Source organism: Gavia stellata, chromosome 32, assembly GCF_030936135.1.
Source record: "Gavia stellata isolate bGavSte3 chromosome 32, bGavSte3.hap2, whole genome shotgun sequence".
Classification (NCBI taxonomy): domain Eukaryota; kingdom Metazoa; phylum Chordata; class Aves; order Gaviiformes; family Gaviidae; genus Gavia; species Gavia stellata.
Genome location: NC_082625.1, coordinates 1955020 through 1972253, shown reverse-complemented (window position 1 = coordinate 1972253; position 17234 = coordinate 1955020). Strand labels below are relative to the sequence as shown.

At 39.4% G+C, this 17234-nt stretch overlaps 1 protein-coding gene across 2 annotated transcripts in view; it reads left to right on the top strand.

Moving 5' to 3' along the window:
• Positions 1-17234, top strand: part of CRTC1 (CREB regulated transcription coactivator 1) — a 42359-nt gene that overhangs the window by 4492 nt on the left and 20633 nt on the right. For both annotated transcript variants that reach the window (XM_059831969.1, XM_059831968.1), the window contains exon 2: positions 15559-15675. In XM_059831969.1, coding sequence (XP_059687952.1) covers positions 15559-15675 — 117 coding nt within the window. The remainder of the gene's footprint in view (positions 1-15558; positions 15676-17234) is intronic.

Sequence of the window (17234 nt, the reverse complement as noted above, 5' to 3'; positions counted from 1 at the left end):
TTCCCAGATACAGGGTTTGGACCCTGAATTTGCACATTTCCAGACCAAGAAATAGGTCGCTTAGGCTTCACCCGTGATCTTCCTCTAACTCCTCTGATGAATCAGGACACAGAACCAAGTCAGCTGGTTTGCGTACCGCCAAATAACGCTCCCCACATCGCAGCAGCTGTACCACCGGTTGTGGGCATCATCATTTTTCTGACAAACATGGGCTGGGCGAGTGACTGCATTCAGTGTGCTGAAATAATGGTGCAGTGTCGTTAATTCTTTGAAAGAATTATTGTAAAACAGAGAGTGAAAATGCAGAGGTGAGCTACCCGCAGGGGCACAAAGAATCTCTGTTCTTGTGCAACACTCAGCTTTCCTTAACTCGTCTGAGCTGTCCAAGGTAAACACGCAAGTTGGCTTCTGATGTGCCATGCTGAAGAGCTCGCATACTTCAGTTAGCAGAGTAATGTTTCTTCTGGTAAACCCAGGCAGGTTTTTGTTGTGGTCTTTTTTTTTTAAGGAGGCAATGACTTTTTTAACTATTATACCATCACTACCATGTGTTACAGCTGCTTGCTTGAGCTCTTGGACAAAGTCTTTTTCTGTGCGGTGGCCAAGTCCATCTGTTTAAATGATGTGGCAAAGCTGTGAAGGATCCATAGGCACGTGAAACTATGATTGTACAACCGCTGTATTTCAATGTATTAATTGTAATTCACAGGATGAACATGTGGAACTCAGCTCAGTGTGCTGCGTTTCAAAGTTTTCTTTAGCGACAGCGGTAGAGAACATTTGCAGTAACGTGCATTCATAGAAGCTACTCGTTTAGTAAGAGAATACATTCTCAAGGTTATGTAGAGTCAGCTCTTCCAACTCTTTGAGGGTGATGTGTGATTCTCCCTCAAAGTGAATTACTGAGCTGCAAAGCCATTCTTGCAGAGGTGAGCTTTGCCTGCAGTTAAGATCCTGAAAAGTTTTAGGTCTGGATACTGATTTTCTTGGTCTTGTATTTACAAACTGAAGTATGTACTTTTGATGACTTTGAGTTCTAGTTGCGATTATAGGAGCTACAAACCTCCTGTAGAAGTTATGGGCATGGCAAAACTATCGGTCAACAGGAGGAGTTGATGCTGTGTTAATCTGAATTATGTGCTGTCATCAATAGAAGGGCAGAGGTAAACCAGTGGTTTTTGCATAAGTAAAGCATTAGACCACAAAATGGTACAACAGGAATTGTTCCTTAAAGTAGTTTTCAAGAATATGTTGTACTGGAAAATTATTCTAGGAGTCATGTGGCCTGTGCACAAACTCTCCTCAGTACCTGTTAGATGAAACAGAAAAGAGCTGTTCTTTACACAGCACAAAAAATAAAAAGGAGGAGGGAAACCCCTAAGCCCTGGAAAGCCCTTAATGTTATTGTGTAAGGATGCGGTGTTGAAAACCATTTTTAACTGTAGTTAGGTTTCTCAATCAGGTGTTACTTGATTTTTTTTTTTTTTTTTATCATGTAAACGGCATTTTTGTTTATCTGACCATCTTGGATTACCTGTGCTAATTTGGAAAAGACTTTTATTTTAATCTGCTGTTCATCAAACCGCTACTTCTAGCACTAACTGTTTGTTTTCAGTTTTGAATCAATTTATCGATGTCACTGCTTTTAGTTACGAAGCATTTACTGTACCTTATCAAGATCAAGACCCTGATTCTTTGCTGAGGCAGCAGCATCGTGCACGTTTAAGCTCGTGTATTCTTCCACTCCTGCGGCTGCCCAGCGCCGTGTTAGCGCGAGCTCTGGCATGGCCATGCGGTGGATTGCATCAGGGGTTGACCATATTAAACTGATGGGTTTGGAGTTTCTTTGAGGTGAGCTTTAGCCCCGGCAGTTTCCTGCTCTGACTAGACGTGTAAGTTGTTCTGTAAGAAAAATCATCAAGTATTTCTAGACACTTTCATTGTAGTGGTAATAAAATTTGGCAAAAAGTAGACATCTTCTCAAAAATGATCACTAGGGATTTACACAAAATGTCTTAAAGGCTAAATATTTGTCTTTGGGTTTTATTATCTATCTCTGATTGCAAAGGAGTTGGGTTTTCTTGGGCTGTGTTATAGCGGTTTTGTCAGTCTCTAATGGTATGTTCCACGCTGGCATCAATGTTTTTGTACCTAATGCAGGATCTGAAACTCAAGTATACTTAAGGGCACTTTTCAGCAGATGTAATACCGTGTCTTAAAAAAACTAAAGAAAATAAGCTTTTCTTTTTTAAAATAACATTTCTGGTTGGGATGGCTGGAATTTTATCCCGGTGTTTTTGTAGATGTGCTGGAGTAGCTGTTGCTTTGTAGTCAAGGGTTTATGGTAGCTGACAGGATTGGAGTAAGTGGGTGAAAAGAAGCAAACTGCCAAAATCTGGTAGATTTTTTGTGAACACAAGCTTGCAGCAGTGTTCATTTTGTGACAGCGACCGGTTGCGACCTTGGTGCTGCTTCCCTTTTTTTACTTTTGGTCTAACCTACTCGCATTTCAATAAACAAATGCGGTCCCAAAGGCTTTGGTGTAAACTTGAGGCGGTAGCCAAACTTGTGAGTCTTTATTAACTCATTAGCGAAGATCCGCGTATCTGATAGTGCGTAGGAGTTAGTATTTAAAATATTGCTTTGATTTGTTTTAAAGGGTTTGCACAGCACGTTTAGTGCTGTGTAAGTGATATCCAGGAATAAGAGTTCTGTCAAAATCTCAACTGGTACGTGTCGAGCCAAATGAGCATTGCAAAAGTGCGTATTTGTCAGCTAGGGATGTTTTTGTATGATCTCACTGGTACTTTATAAATTATAAGGTTGTAACTGAGTGTTGATAATAGTCCTGTTTTGCAAATTATTTCTTGGGAACTGAAAATTCTTCCCCTTGTACCAGAACAATCCTTTGCAATAAATCAACAACAACACACACCCACGAAAAATGGACCTTAAATAATGAAGTAGAGGAGAATGAAATGATGCGTTCTGGCCTTAGGCTTCAGTAATAATTCTACAGCACATCGTGATCCATGTCTAAAAGTTTGTATTTTACAGGCAGATTTTTTCAGTGTGTATTTTACTTTCTTGCCTGCTTGGTCTATCACTTTTCTTGACAACTGGGAAAATATCCTCTGTGATATCCCTGCTGGGCTACTTGCTCGTGTTTTTTAGTGTGGTTACTTATCACTACGTAGTAGTAAGATGTGTTAATGGCAGACTGCAGTTCTGTTAGATGAAATTTCAGTTAATTTTGATACTCAGCTATTACTGTTTATGTTAGTATTGTTTTTCTTGGATGGCCAGGGTCTCCAAGGGGAGGGAGTTTGAGTTGATTTTCCAAAATATATGTATTTTCAGGCAGATGGTGATAGTTCTCAACTCAGAAAGCGTATCAGTTATTTGTGACCTGCCTTTCTGTACATTGGTGCCTCTTTAGACCTCTTGTAGAAGCAGCATCTTGTAGCGATGTGAAGCTGTGCAGAACATTTTTCTAGCTCTGGAGTCCTCAGTGGTGTTTTGACATCCATAAGCTGGATTAAGGGGGGGGGAAAACCCTCAGTAGCAAAAGGGAAGACAGTAGTTGTTTAAGACACTGACTTTTCACCTTTTGCTTTCCTTGCAAAGTCTTATGTGGATTGTATTCATGGCATCTGTTCAGCAGATTCACCAATTATTGGAGTGGTGTTACTGGGTTTCTCCTTGTTCTGCCTGTACGTGCAATGGACAAGGATTGTCTTTGTTGCAGTCTTTTATTCACAATTCTTCAAGACCCTGTTCCCCCTTGCCGCCTCTGTGGCATTTTTCCACTAGTGAGGGAAGAGCAAAAATAATATCTTAAATATTGCGCAAGTTTCCACCAGCCTACTCATATTCAAATGTCTTATTGACCTTCTTGTTGTAATTAGATTTTTCTCTTGTGCCGTGCAATGATTACATTGTATGAGCCTTTTGCATTCGAAGAATTTTGACTCTAATGGTAGATATTTTTAATACCTAGAGAATTGTCTGATGCCTCATCTTAAGAGCTACGAACAATTTCTTGAGCTGTAATAGGAGGGCTTAAGGTTGAGCTGCAGTGGGAGGAATTGTTGGAGGGGAGAACATGCTGCAAAGGCCATGGTGGTTTTGGGGACTGGTGAAGCGTTATCTTGGTATCGTGGACTGAAGGTCATCGTGAAATGGCTTTCTCTCTGTGTGTGAACTAACATGAGCCTCGGCAGCAGCTAAATCACACGTTTATTCTGTATCAATAGGTTTTTAACTGAACCAGCTGGGCTTGTGGCTACCGTCGGTGCAGGGTTAGTGCTCTCCTGATCACTAATAAACTCCAAAGAGTGCAAACATGCCCTGCTTGTCTCCTAATTTACAAAACTTGTAGGGTTATGTAACTGAATTTTCATTCTTTAGCTAAAAATAAAAAACGGGACATAAAAGCTATTTTTATCTTGCTTAATGAGGGCATCTCTGCTTTTATTTCATCTTTTCTGAGACATGTCAATAGGAGGAATGGGGATGGTTTAGGAACGTTTTTTTAGCCTGGACACTCATTCTCTGTTGTTCTCTGAAGTGTTGTCCATCAACCAGCAAACAGATATGTTGGCCTGCTCAGAATGAGTATTTTCTTTAAAAGTACATTGTTAGCTAATCATGGTCATTAAGATAAATAGATTTTGAGAACATCCTGCTAGTTTTAAATATATCAGGGAGGCAAAGAATTCTTTTTGCTATCACATAATCAATAAGCTTCGAGTACGAGTCCTCTCTGATGTATTATACTGAATTATCAGCAACATACACGCCTTTTTCTTTTTTAGACCCTTTCAGAAAAGAAGGGTGGCATTTGCAGAACTGACACGGGATCTGGTTTGTTTTTAAAAGCAGTGCAAATCAGGTTTGGTTCATATTGTAGCTTAGCTTGGCTCTCTGCCCGGTGATAGAGCACAACTCTGAAGAATAGTCACTATTTTAAGTCTCTAGTTGTGCTGTATCCTGTTTTTACTTGCTACTCAGTTGTGACTGTTAAGTTTTAAACAGTAAACCTTTGTTCACCAGAAATAGCAAAATGTTTTTAAACACAGAGTGACAGCCTGTGTATTAACTTTTATTATTTATTGTTATTACTTTATTTATTTATTCAAATTCTGCAAGGTGTGTTCTTACCGATTCTTTTTTTTTTGGCCCTCAAACGCCAAAACATCAAATAGTTCATTTTAGTTTATTTTTTGGAGAAAGTTAAATGCAGCTAATGCATAAAGAAGTGTCGCTGTTCAAAGTTCTGCTGGTGTAAACCAGAAATAAAAAATTTTTAAAAATGCAGCATTAAATACTACTACCTTCTTCCCCCTCCCCTTCCTCTTTCTCCGCAAAAGTTAAATATTCTGGTTTGTTCTCTGGGTGTTCCCAAGAAAAAGGATTTTTGACTTGGAGTGTAATGCGGATTTGGGGTGGTTTATAAATAGTAAGTGTACGTTAGGGGGTGAGATCTTTTCACTTTCACATGAATTCTAGAAGACACCTGGGGGGAGAGGTCCGAGTATGTGTGCAATTTTTATAACCCCGTTTCCTCACAGTTTTATAGCTGAGGCAATCTGGGGAGTTGGTTGCAGCTCCTGAAGGAGACTCTAATGGTGCCTTGGAATTTGTAGATGACTCATAACAGGACAAAACAATCCAGTTAAGTGATTTGAGGTCTTAAATAATCTCTTCAACAGGAAGGTGAAGAAAACATCATGAACTCATGAGTAATAATTGGCTCTCTTGGAGTGCTAAAAGTGCAGTGATCGCTAGCTGGCAAGGATTCAGATGATTTCTGTTTAAGCTTTGCTGATCGATATATATCTCAGCTCTTATGAATGAAATTTATTTGACTGGACTATCATGTTTTTAGCAAAGCAGTATTACAGTTACCAGTTGGGAGAAGTTTATTTTAAGTTGGTTTATAGTAGTGACACTTTGCACCTCAGCTGCGTGGGCTAGGGCTGCGTCTGATCTTTCTGGGTTTGCTTTTTCCCCTGTTCTCTGCTCTTCGCTACATGAATCAGCCAGGTGACCAAGACAATTTTTTGGTGAGGAAGAACCTATGAAAATGACTGCATCTTCTGAAATGGAGAGAAAGCGATCTTTGCCTTTGCAGGTCTTTGCTTCATGACCACGCTAGCTGCAAAAATTAAATGGTTTTAGACAGTCCCAAAAATAAACCAATAGGAATACCTTCCTCAAATGACTAGCATTGTCGTAGATACTGGAGATAAATTCCATCATCTCCTTTCTCCTTTTCAAAGCACAGAATCATTCAGGACTGCCTTAATTTTGTACAGGCTTTTATGCAGCTGCAAGGGACCCACGCAGGTGTTCTAGTAGATGCACACCCTTTGAGACCTCACAGTTTTACTGGTAAGCAACTGGAACTGCAGCATATATGTAATGCTATGAGGTAACCTTTTAAGCTTAATCACGTTTATAAAATCTTAAGTTAGCTATCTTGCTGTCCCCTTTCCTCTGACTAGCAGATTTCATTACACTAATGATGAAAACCCCTTCTTCTGATTCCCGATTTATTTTTTCATGGCATCTGGGGAGACCTTCTCTTTCCTTTCAAGCTCTGGCTTTGTGAGGTAGAGCGGGAGGATTCTGCTTCCCCTTCCTTCCATGCAGACCCTCATACTGAGTTCACGTGAGCTGGGACGCTCGCAGGCTGTAGCAAAATCCCTTTGGTTCTGGTCTTTGAACATGTCACCTCCCATATTGTTGTTCATGTCTGAAGTCTTTGAGAAAATTTGAGTGTGTTAGTGCATTGGGAAAACCCTCAATCCTTGGACAGTATATTTTGTAGCATACTGTAGCTATCCACTGGTAAAAATCAAGTGCAGTGCTGGCCTTGTGTTTGCAGCTCTGCTGTGAGTAAAGAGTTGGTTGTGAAGTGTTTCAGTGTGGCGGAAACAACGCAGTTGCTCTTTTGTGGCTGCTAAATTCCAATATATTACAACAGATTCCTTCCTCTCCCCCCAAAAAAAAGGCAAAAATGAATTTTTTTTTTCTTTTCTTGAATTTTTATTCTTAATGACTGTGTTTGGCTGGCCTGCAGGTTTTTCTGTTTGTGTCCTGACATGTCGATGTGATAATGGAACAAATACTTGAAAGTGACTTAAATAACAGTTATGGTGATGGAAGAGTAAACAATGATGTAGCAGTTCTAAAAGAATGGGTTCAAATCCAGTTCATACCATATGTCTGGATTTTTTCGTGGTAATTTTCACTTAGTTTGTAGTAGACATTTGGCTTCCTGTTTTGGCTTGGTAGTACTTTTCTCTGCAATATCTATTGCGCTAGGACGCTAATAGCATAAGAAAGCCAAATACGATTGGCAGAGGCAACAAGGGAAACTTTTGCTCGGCTTGTCCGCACTTGTCTGTTTCTAGCCAGTGTTAAACTCTTAGCTTTCATGAAAATAAAAACATACTAAAATAAAATTAAAAAAAAAAATTGCAAAACATTTTGTTACACAGCTGATGATGGAATATTTTAAATCCCAAGTGACCCAGACAGAGCAGCTGCTATCACTGCGGATTATACCTTTCCTCTAAACTTCAGACTTCATTTCCTTTACCAGTCTTCCTGGGAGGAACAGCTGTGCATTTGGATCCACTGCTGCTGTTGGATCAGTACTTGAAACTGCAGGAAATAAGTTGCTTTAGAAATCTGGCTTGATGGCGTTTCTTCCTGATTGTGACAGCCCAAATGAGAGAGAAATGCAAGGGATTCTCTGTTCCTTTTCTTTGATAAATTAGGCTGTGTAGTCTGTCTCCATTAGCCAGGAAGAGTTGTGAAGAAGCTAGCTATGCTTTTTCTATTCTAGTGTTACTCTGTGTGCTGTGTTCGCTTTTCGTTGTTGCCATGAATGGTTGATTATTCAGAAATAAAAGAACGGTGTCGCTTGCTTTGCAGCAGGCACATTTAAATGTGTCCTGATTTTGGGGGGAACACAGTTTTCAGAGTTCCTTTTTTATATCTACAGCGTGCATTAGCTTTAAGGGGCTGATAGCAGGCTGCGTACTTCTGTGTAATTCTAGATTTTTTTTATCTAGCTCTGTGGTCAAGCCTTTTTCTGGAGAATCAGTGTCTTTTATCAAAGAACTTGAACTGTAGTTTCCTGATACCGCACTGTCTACAAATGGACATCCATCTCTTCTTTAGCCACCTATTCAGCTGTTAGATGACACATGTAGGTGGATTTTAATCTGTAACATCTAAATAATGGAAGTCTTTTTAATTATTCACAATAAATTGTCAAAAACCTGATAGCACTATAAAACGGGTCAGTATTAACTTATCAGTTGTACTCAAACTATAAAAGCATTATGCAGATTAAAAAGTCAAGCATTCCAAAAGTCTTTCCAATCTTCATTCATCTCCTTCTGCGTGAGCAGTATGATAGTCTTTAATTAATTTATTGTATATTCCCCACTCCCCTACTGAGGCCGAGGCCCCTGCCTCTTTCAGCACAAAAATAGGCAATGGTGGCTTACTGGGAGGCTGTTAAATACCTTGAATAATCCACATTGTTCAGTGTGTAGCTCTGTGCCTCAGAGCGCACCAGTCAAACTTTGGTTTGCTGATAGGGTAATTAAACCCCCAGGGAAGTGCTCTGCGCCTTACGCTGTTAAGGAGTTCGAGTAGTTCAAAACCAAGTTCATCTTTACAATATTCTTCTGGTGTGATTATTCTCATTTTATAGGAGGATAACTAAGATGCAAGCGGTAAAATAGAAGAAATCGATGCTTTGAATGTCCAATTTGATACACTTGGTACTCAGGGGGAAAACCCAACAGCAAGTCTTCAGTTTTTAAAGTGCTTTATACACCCGCAGCACAGGTCCAGTTGACTCCAGAAGTAGTACTTTAGATCCCAGTTGGTAATTTTGACGGACCCCCAATATTTTGTGTTGAGTAACCTGAAAATTAGCAACTGCCTCTGAAAAAGGCCTTAATTGCTCACGTAGTGTCCTGAGGAACTTTGGTGGCAGAGGGAAGGCAGAAATGCCGGGTTGCTGTAATGCGAGGCTCCGTTCTCTCGCCATTCGTTTGACTTGTTCTTTTCATACCTTCCAGCTTCCGCGAGAGCAAAGATGAGGTTTGCTCAGCCATCAGCTTCAGTAGGCAGCCCTGAAACATAACGTGAGACTGGACCATACAGCTGAGTTAGTCTGAATATTGAAGAAGTCGTCCTTTTGTTGGCTCCCGCTGCTCTCTTCTGTTTCCCTTCCAGTATCAAAAATTCATCTGGTTGTGGGGTGAGCAAGTTAAGAGAAACCAAGCTAACCCACACAGTTTTTCTGCTGGTTCAGCTTCTTTAACCAGTTTCTTTCATGTCGTAAGAGTTCGGGTGTGAGGAGAGGGGCAGGGTTATACAGCTTCCCTGGGAAAGAAAAGGCAGCCAGAGCACTGGGACCGTGTTCTCCACGGTGTGATCTGCTTGGTTGTATTATAAAACTACATCCTCCATTGCTCATGAAACTTTTTCTGCTAATAACTTTCTGTGTCTTCTCATTATTGATATTAATTTTAGGTTCTTGGCTTTAATGAGATTGCGTCTGGGTCTGTTGATGTAGAGAGGGACTGGCAGCTGAATCCCTGCTATAATTAATGAAATTGTGGCTAACATTTAAATTTTCTTTTCCTTGGATTACCAGGATTCTCTTTTGTTGATTTGTGAATCCTTCCTCATTTAATGAAATAAATTCTAGCCAGCTGTCATGGAGGGTGGGTTTAGTAAATGAGCAGTTATTTTGATGTATATTAATTTTAAAAATTGGTTGGGTAGCAAGTGCAAAGTTTTTAAAATTGAAATTCTAATACGAATTTTAGAATATAAACAGAAAAGCATTAGTTTGAGGGGAACGGAGGAGCCAAACTCTTTTGGTGGTCAGAGCAGTTAGATAATTGTTGGATAGTTTTTGGCAACTTGGACACAAATGTAAAGAACTTTTAATTTAATAGTTAGATGGGTAATTAGGTGATTTTTAGCTAACAGATATATTGCCACTAAGTCTAAATGCAGTAACTGTGAATCATTAAATTGATGTTAACTTATCTTTCTTTTTAAGACTGTATTTGCTTTTCTTATCAACATGAGGATTGTGAATGGGAAGAAATCTCCCTTTGAAGAAAATACTTCCACTGGGATTCCACTGAGTAACTGACTTGTCTTGAGGGTTTGTTTGACTTAGTGTTTAATTTCATGCTGGAGAAAGAAGCCAGATTAGTAGGTGGGGAGACTCTCTGCCTTCTGCGTGCTCAGAGGAGAGGCAGAGCGTGCACACTTGACCTGGAAAGTTTCTCTCTCACTGCCCTACCTGTGTAACTTGAAAAGTCCAGTTCTGAGGATAAAAGGGCACTTGGTCTCTACTGTCTGTCTTTGGCTCTTTTGCAGGGAGGCCAGAAATAGTAATGTAAGTGCCTTTTCATTGAGGCAGAGCTTTCTACCGAGAGATGGGCTGTGAGTTCATTCCTAGGGAGAGATCAGAAAATAGCAGTGACATACGATCGAGGATGCCAAATCAATCCCAGCCCGTTTAAAAACTCCAGGCAAATGTATATTCTTTTCTGTGGGAGGTCCTGCCCCTGGTTGCTTTAGGAGAAAGCCCTCCTGAGAAATTTCAGATGTAGCCAACTGGGAAACTTTGAACTGATTTGAACAACAGGATTTACCTATAATGCAGTCTCTAAAACTTCCAGTTAATCCTTTAAACTGAATTTAATTTCCAATTAAGCTTGAATAATATATTTCTAATTTTAATCTGCACTCATTTTGCTGCTTATTAGCCTCAACATGCTAGAGAGAAAGCTTTCTAAAATGAAAAGCTAAAATTTATAAGAAAGCTTGGTATGGAAACTGCAAACCAGCAAAAGAGCAGTTATCATGAAATCTTACTTCCTGTATTCATCAGATATCTTAGTGGGTTTTTTATCAAACGGACACTCCACCCTTTTATTACGCTTATGGGAATCAAATTTTTATGCATTAAAAAGGGCATTTTAAAAGAAACGGTTATAGTGGATTTTGTTTGACTTAATTCCAGTGTCAAATTTGCCGTTCGATCACAGTTGAGTTCTGCCCATAAGTTTGTAATTTGCCCAGAATTTTTTGGGAAGAATTTAGAGTAGTTGAAGTGTTGAATTTTAATAAGTGCTTCCTTTGATTCCCATATGCATATTTTGGACACTTAGAAAGTCTGTGGGAAAACTGGATATGCTTTTAGGGATATGTTTCTCTCTCTCTCTTTTTTTTTTTTTTAATTGTATAACTTGAATCTCTCCCTATAAACACAGCTGTATATCCAGCAAACTTTAACACAATCTAAATGGAAAAATTGAGGTAGTTCATGTAAATGGATTCACATAAAAGCTAGTACCTGGAAGAATGTTCCATCGTTAGCAAGTCAGTAATTGAGTTAAATCTACTATTTTTGATTTCTTACTGAAGTTGTGTGTGTCCAGCTCCATTAACAGGAGTAAGAGGTGATGTTACTCAACTGTTAGCTGAATTAAGAATGTAATTGCTTGCAAATTCCTAATTACTACACGGAAAGGTAACGATTGCTTTCCTGTTTGCTGTAAAGATGCTGCTACTGCCTCACACATTGTTACTCTTGCACCTTTGCAGAAGTTTGTTGGTTTTAACATAACTTCAAATCTGGTGAACCAACAGTGTGTCAACCTTTTATTGGGGGAACGTTTTCAGCTATTCTAGAAAACTGCTTGTGCAGAAGTATTTGATTTTTAATGATTAAATTGGATTTTAACTTAAAATCTTCATTTTTTCTTTAAGTAGTATAAGAGAAATGCTGGTGGAGGGAAAATTACAGATTCAGTTAGGATCTGTCGTTTGGGAAACATTTCTTCTGAACAAGAATGCCAAGCAGAAATAAAATGGTTTAACAACAAAAAGCTTTTTCCTTACCAAAAGCTTTCTCAGGAAGGAACTGGAATCTTTAGCAATATTTTCAACTGTCAAGGAGCTATTATCTTGGCCACATAATACGTAAATGGAAAAGCTGTAATGCAGAGTCACTAAGTTCTCATGGTTCAAGGAGTTAATACATCTGGTGAACACTAAGTAATTCATTATCGTACTTCACTATCTAAATTCGTATAGAAAGCAAGTTGCCACTAATTGAATCTAACCCCAGGAGATAAAGCTAGAGTCATCGTGAGACTTGTTAACATTTTAAGAGTAATCTGAATTTTTCTATTAAGAAAAGGCTTTTTTTTTTCCTTTTAAAATAAAACCTCACAATCCCCCTCTCCAAACCTAATCTCCAAACTCCAAATTGCAACATGTGCAATATACTTAATTCACCTCACAAGGTAGTTTTACAGAAAAAGGAGGAAGTGTTCATTTTAGTCACAACCGATGTCTGTTTTCATTTTCAGTGCTGCTTTTCTTTGTGCACAGGTCCCCTTGGTAAGGCTCGAGACTCCTGAGTTATCTCAAAGCACGAGAGTGAAATTTGCAGGTTTTTTTTGCTGATCCTCTGCTTTGAAAGACTTGAGCTGATTTTGCTTGAGATCTCCTGTTGGAATGACAGTAAGGTCTAACGTCGCAGTATCTAAAAATGCTTTCTTGCCAGCTAAAAAGCTGGAGATTTGAGGCGCTCAGCAAACTGGCCTGCTCTGCTTACACTTGATCTTCATAGATTGCAAGTGGCAGTTGTTGATGGTCTCCAATAAACCGCGTAGTCTGGGGGCCACTCGCTGTTAAAAGGCAGGAGGCTGAAGAGAGGAACAAATACAGATCTACACGCTGGTGTAATGATATATGATAGCAATAACAAGCAATCAGTTTTCTTATTTTTGGCACAGATCTCCGAAAGTGTTTATGGAAGGTAGCGTTACTAAAATTAATGATACAGCAAAGCCATTTAACAAGCTCGTTTTTGAGAACCGCTTTAGTTCTCGATCTCTTGTGTTTCCTCATTTCCATGTTTAACTGCAGTGGAAAGACAAATGGTTGTGACGTCCCTGTTACATTACGCTTTGAGGTAGGTATGAACTGGGGAAGGCCAAAACATTAAAAAAACCATAAAGCAACAACCCCCCCTCCCTGGGTGCCTTGTAGTAGGTTCTTTAAAAGAAACCAACACCTGTTGAAACAGTTACTTCAATGTTTGGCACAAATCCCAAGCAAGCCTTTTTTTAACAACAAAAACATATGTACAGGCCAGGCAAAAAGCACAGCTAGTTCTGATACTGTGCTTTTAGTGATCTGCAGCTATGAGTTAGAGGGGCTGTGACTCATTAAGTGATACTAGCGCGGAGCGTTTCTCTAATTTCATGTATTGCTTAGAGAGCACTGGATTGTAATTGCTGTCAAAAGATTGCAAAAGAAAAGCAGGGGGGGCCCTTTCCTGCTTTTTAGATGGGATCTTGTTGAACCATTTGATACGGCACACTGTGAATATTTTGTAAGTCTTCAGGCTGAGGGGATTTATCTGCCCGTTTTTTAAGAAAAAGACCATCAGCCACTTTGTGACTGGTATCGTGCCCGAATTGTTGAGGCTTTCGAGAGCGCCCGTTCCAGAGAGAGGTTTCACCTCTAAGAGCCAGCTCGTAAGTCTTGGATTAATTCGGTCCCTCGGCTAAAGCATAAAGATTTTGGTTGTCTGTACGTTTGGAAATTGGTGGCTTCTAGGGGAGATTCTGTGAATAAAGGGTATTTGAATTGCTTTCCTAGGGATGATTTTAAAATTGGAATAATGCATGCACTGTTTTCCTCGGGGTGATCTTGTTTCTCCTCCTCTATTCAGGGACTACTCTAATATATACCCATAAGTGTTGGCATGGTATAGGCAGATTGGTGCCTTTTCTCTCTGTCCTGTCTTGGTGCTATCAGTGTGCAGCGTGCTATCTTCACCGACACCGCTCAGCATCCCTGCTCGTGGCATTAAAGTTTTATCAGAGGACTCTGCGTAGATCACCTTGTCGACAGGGAAGGTCCTAGCTCTTCCTTTGCTTTGCTAGAAACATCGTCGCTCAACCTCAGGGCCTTTGTGGTAAAGCTGTAGAGGCAGGGCCACTCATTTCCGTCCTGCCGTTTCCTTTGTTTGAAGAAAGTGTAAAGAAAAACAACGATGTAAACATCCAGTTTTGGGGATGCCGCGTTTTCTAGTACTTTTCCAAACTTTGCTCTTCAGCATTCTGGCATTGCAAGGCAAAGGCTTTCAGATCTATTTGAATGAAACTAAACCAGATTTGTTGATGTACACACAACAAACAGTACCTTAGCAACGAACCTGCATCTAGTCCAAGATCTGAACATTTAGTCTTTAAACAATTCTTTGTTACCAATCTAGGAATGTTCTTGCATTTGAGAGTGCAAAAACAGTCAGTTGACATCTAGTGAGGAACAACATATATTATAAAATATGTACTCCTCCACCGTGGGAGGAGAGGGAACTTATGTAAGCTCATTTCTTCGCTACTTTAATTGTGGTTTCTTGAGTCCTTGGAAGATGCATTCCTAGGAGCAGGATTGTTGTGTTCAGATGATTGCAAATTCTGCTTATCAGTGTAAAATAGGGCTTCGGTGGCAGTGTTTTTTTAAATCTAGAGGTGTTGAGTGGTTACATTACAGAACTGAATGAGAAATTATTTTACATATTGGTACTACTAACATAAAAAATTGAGAAACGTCACTAACAAAAGATTAATCAAGAATTGTAGCTCTTATTAATGAGCTGTTGAGATGGTACCGTCTTCTGAAAGAAGTGACCATGATAATAAGTTGACGTTTGAGTAGAAAAGAAACAACTTTCTCTCTTGCACACTTTTTTGTACACCAGAAATGCATACAACTGCGGGAAAGCATACTAGAGGGGTGTCATTCAGAGCTGAAGAGTGATACCTAGCATTTATTGAAATTTTGCAGACTCATGTTTATTTTCATGCTTACCCATTCAGTAAGGAATTCTTTGCTGTTTTTTTTTTTCTTTGGTTGGTTGAGTTTTCTTTGAAAACCTGTGTCTCTGCCCTTCCTACAGAGCTTTTCCTGGTGCAAGAAACAAGAACGCCTATCTAATGGTGGAAAGCTACAATGTGCTGTAACATCTGTTACCTAGATTGCTAAAAATTTGAATATTTGGTTAAACAGTATACTCAATATACTAAATTAAGAAGACTTTCTTATTTGTATATCACACACATGAACAGCTGGTTAATTTTTGTATTAGAGTCACGATCAGACTGACATGGAGGTTTTACGTCCTGGTTTTCAGAATAGCAGGTGACATAAGAACCATGTGGTTTCACGTGGTGGTTATTTGTTGGAAATTGAATACGATCGCTGACTATGAAGTTGACTTTTCTTCCATCACTTTACACTATCACTCAAGACCTAACGTGGCAGTTTGCCAGCCGTGCTTTGTGGAGAAGTTGAATTCATGCTGTTTATAGATGGTGTATCCATGCTCGGTGATAATGGACATGGTGTCAAGTTGAGTTAGGTAAAACAGTTGAAAAATAAATGAGTTGCCCTTACACTTTTCTGCTTTTCTTTTAGTTACAGCTGCAGAAAACCCAGTATTTGCAACTGGGACAGAGTCGTGGCCAGTACTACGGTGGGTCACTGCCAAATGTGAACCAGATTGGAAACAGTGCCATGGATCTGCCTTTCCAGGTGAGTTTAATAGGGTGTTTCTTTCTTTTTTGGTGATTAATGCGGTGCCTGCATGCTATTTTTTCCTCACGGGAGTCCGTGAACTAGCTGCTGGTTCAGAACATAGCACCACAGCCTCAGCAGATCACCCTGTTTTAAAGATTTTTGCTCTTTTGGAATGGAACATAGTTGTGTATGGGATGGGTGGATATTTTTGTATTGTATATATCTAGTGTTAGATATTAGTTCTCCTGTCTCTGGTCGTGATGCTTTTGTGTCAAGAATACGCAGAGGCGATGCAATTTCTTTGTCAGTGAATATTCGTGGCGGTGGTGGGGTGTTTTTTTTTTGTTCAGTACAAAATTCATAATGAAATCTTCTGTGAAGATACTGTAGACTCAAAGCAGAAGTGGAAGCAAATAATGCAAGGTCGTGTGGAAAGCACTGGGAGATGGTGGTGTGGAAGAAGGTACCCCAAGGTGGTGTGCATGTCCCATGGGAATAACGCATGGATTTTGGGAAAGGAGAAGGGGGAATGGGACACAAACTAGTATCAGAATAGTCACTTTTCCTTGGTCTGACTGAAAAGTAAATGTAGACCTGTATTGGCTTTTTTTTTCCTGCTGTTGTGACGCCAGAGGTAACGCACTATAAACAGAAAATCAGTGTTTTATGTCAATGTTTTGCTGTTAGTAAGCATGTTTGGACAGAAGATGTTGTACAGTGGATAGGATTAGGTGATGGATGCTTTTGGGACTCCTGATTTCTATAGTTAGTTGATTTAGGGTGCTCAAAGTAATTATAATTTCTGCATTAGTTTTCCTTTTTTGAGTGGTAACATTTACATTTTATCTCGCAAGGATGTGGTAAGAATTAAATTTTGTAGTTTGTGGTTTTCTGATGAAGGCTGGCTTACGAAGAACTATTGATGACGTCCTCTATGACTTTTGAAATACATGTAGACAGCTGAATTTGTGGAGGTTAAAAGCTTGAATCTTGTGCAAGAGAAGAAGCAAATGTCTATTTTAATCTAGTTGCCTTCAGGGAATACAGTGCAAAGGTTTGTAATGTTATGTAGCCCTTAGTATTATTCCACAAGCGTCTGGTCTTTTCAAGATCCACAGATTTTGTCTTTCGTTTCTTTTCAAGGAGGTTCATCATTACTGTTCTTTTTAAGCAACAGTATTTCAGTATTTTTGTACTTGATGGCCGTTACTGACCATTATTACATAGTCTTTTTTAGTCCTGAAACTAACAGAGTGCTTGAAATTGAGTATTCAAAAATTTATGAATGACTAGAGGAGGATACGGAAACAAATTGTCCTTAAACTCCAGGTTTTTATATTTTTTTTCCACACACACACACAAATCCGAAGTTGATACTGTCACAGGTAACAAATGGTGACAAGCAACAAAATAAACCCATGTATTTGTATCAGTGATGAATGCTTTCCAGGTTTTTCAATTTTAAGCTAACATACGATGAAATTGCCAAAAGATACTCGTACAATGTGCCGATCAGGTGAAGCCTGTCTGGTTGTCTCTGGTGAGAGCGTTAGTGTCTGAGAATCTTGGTTCTT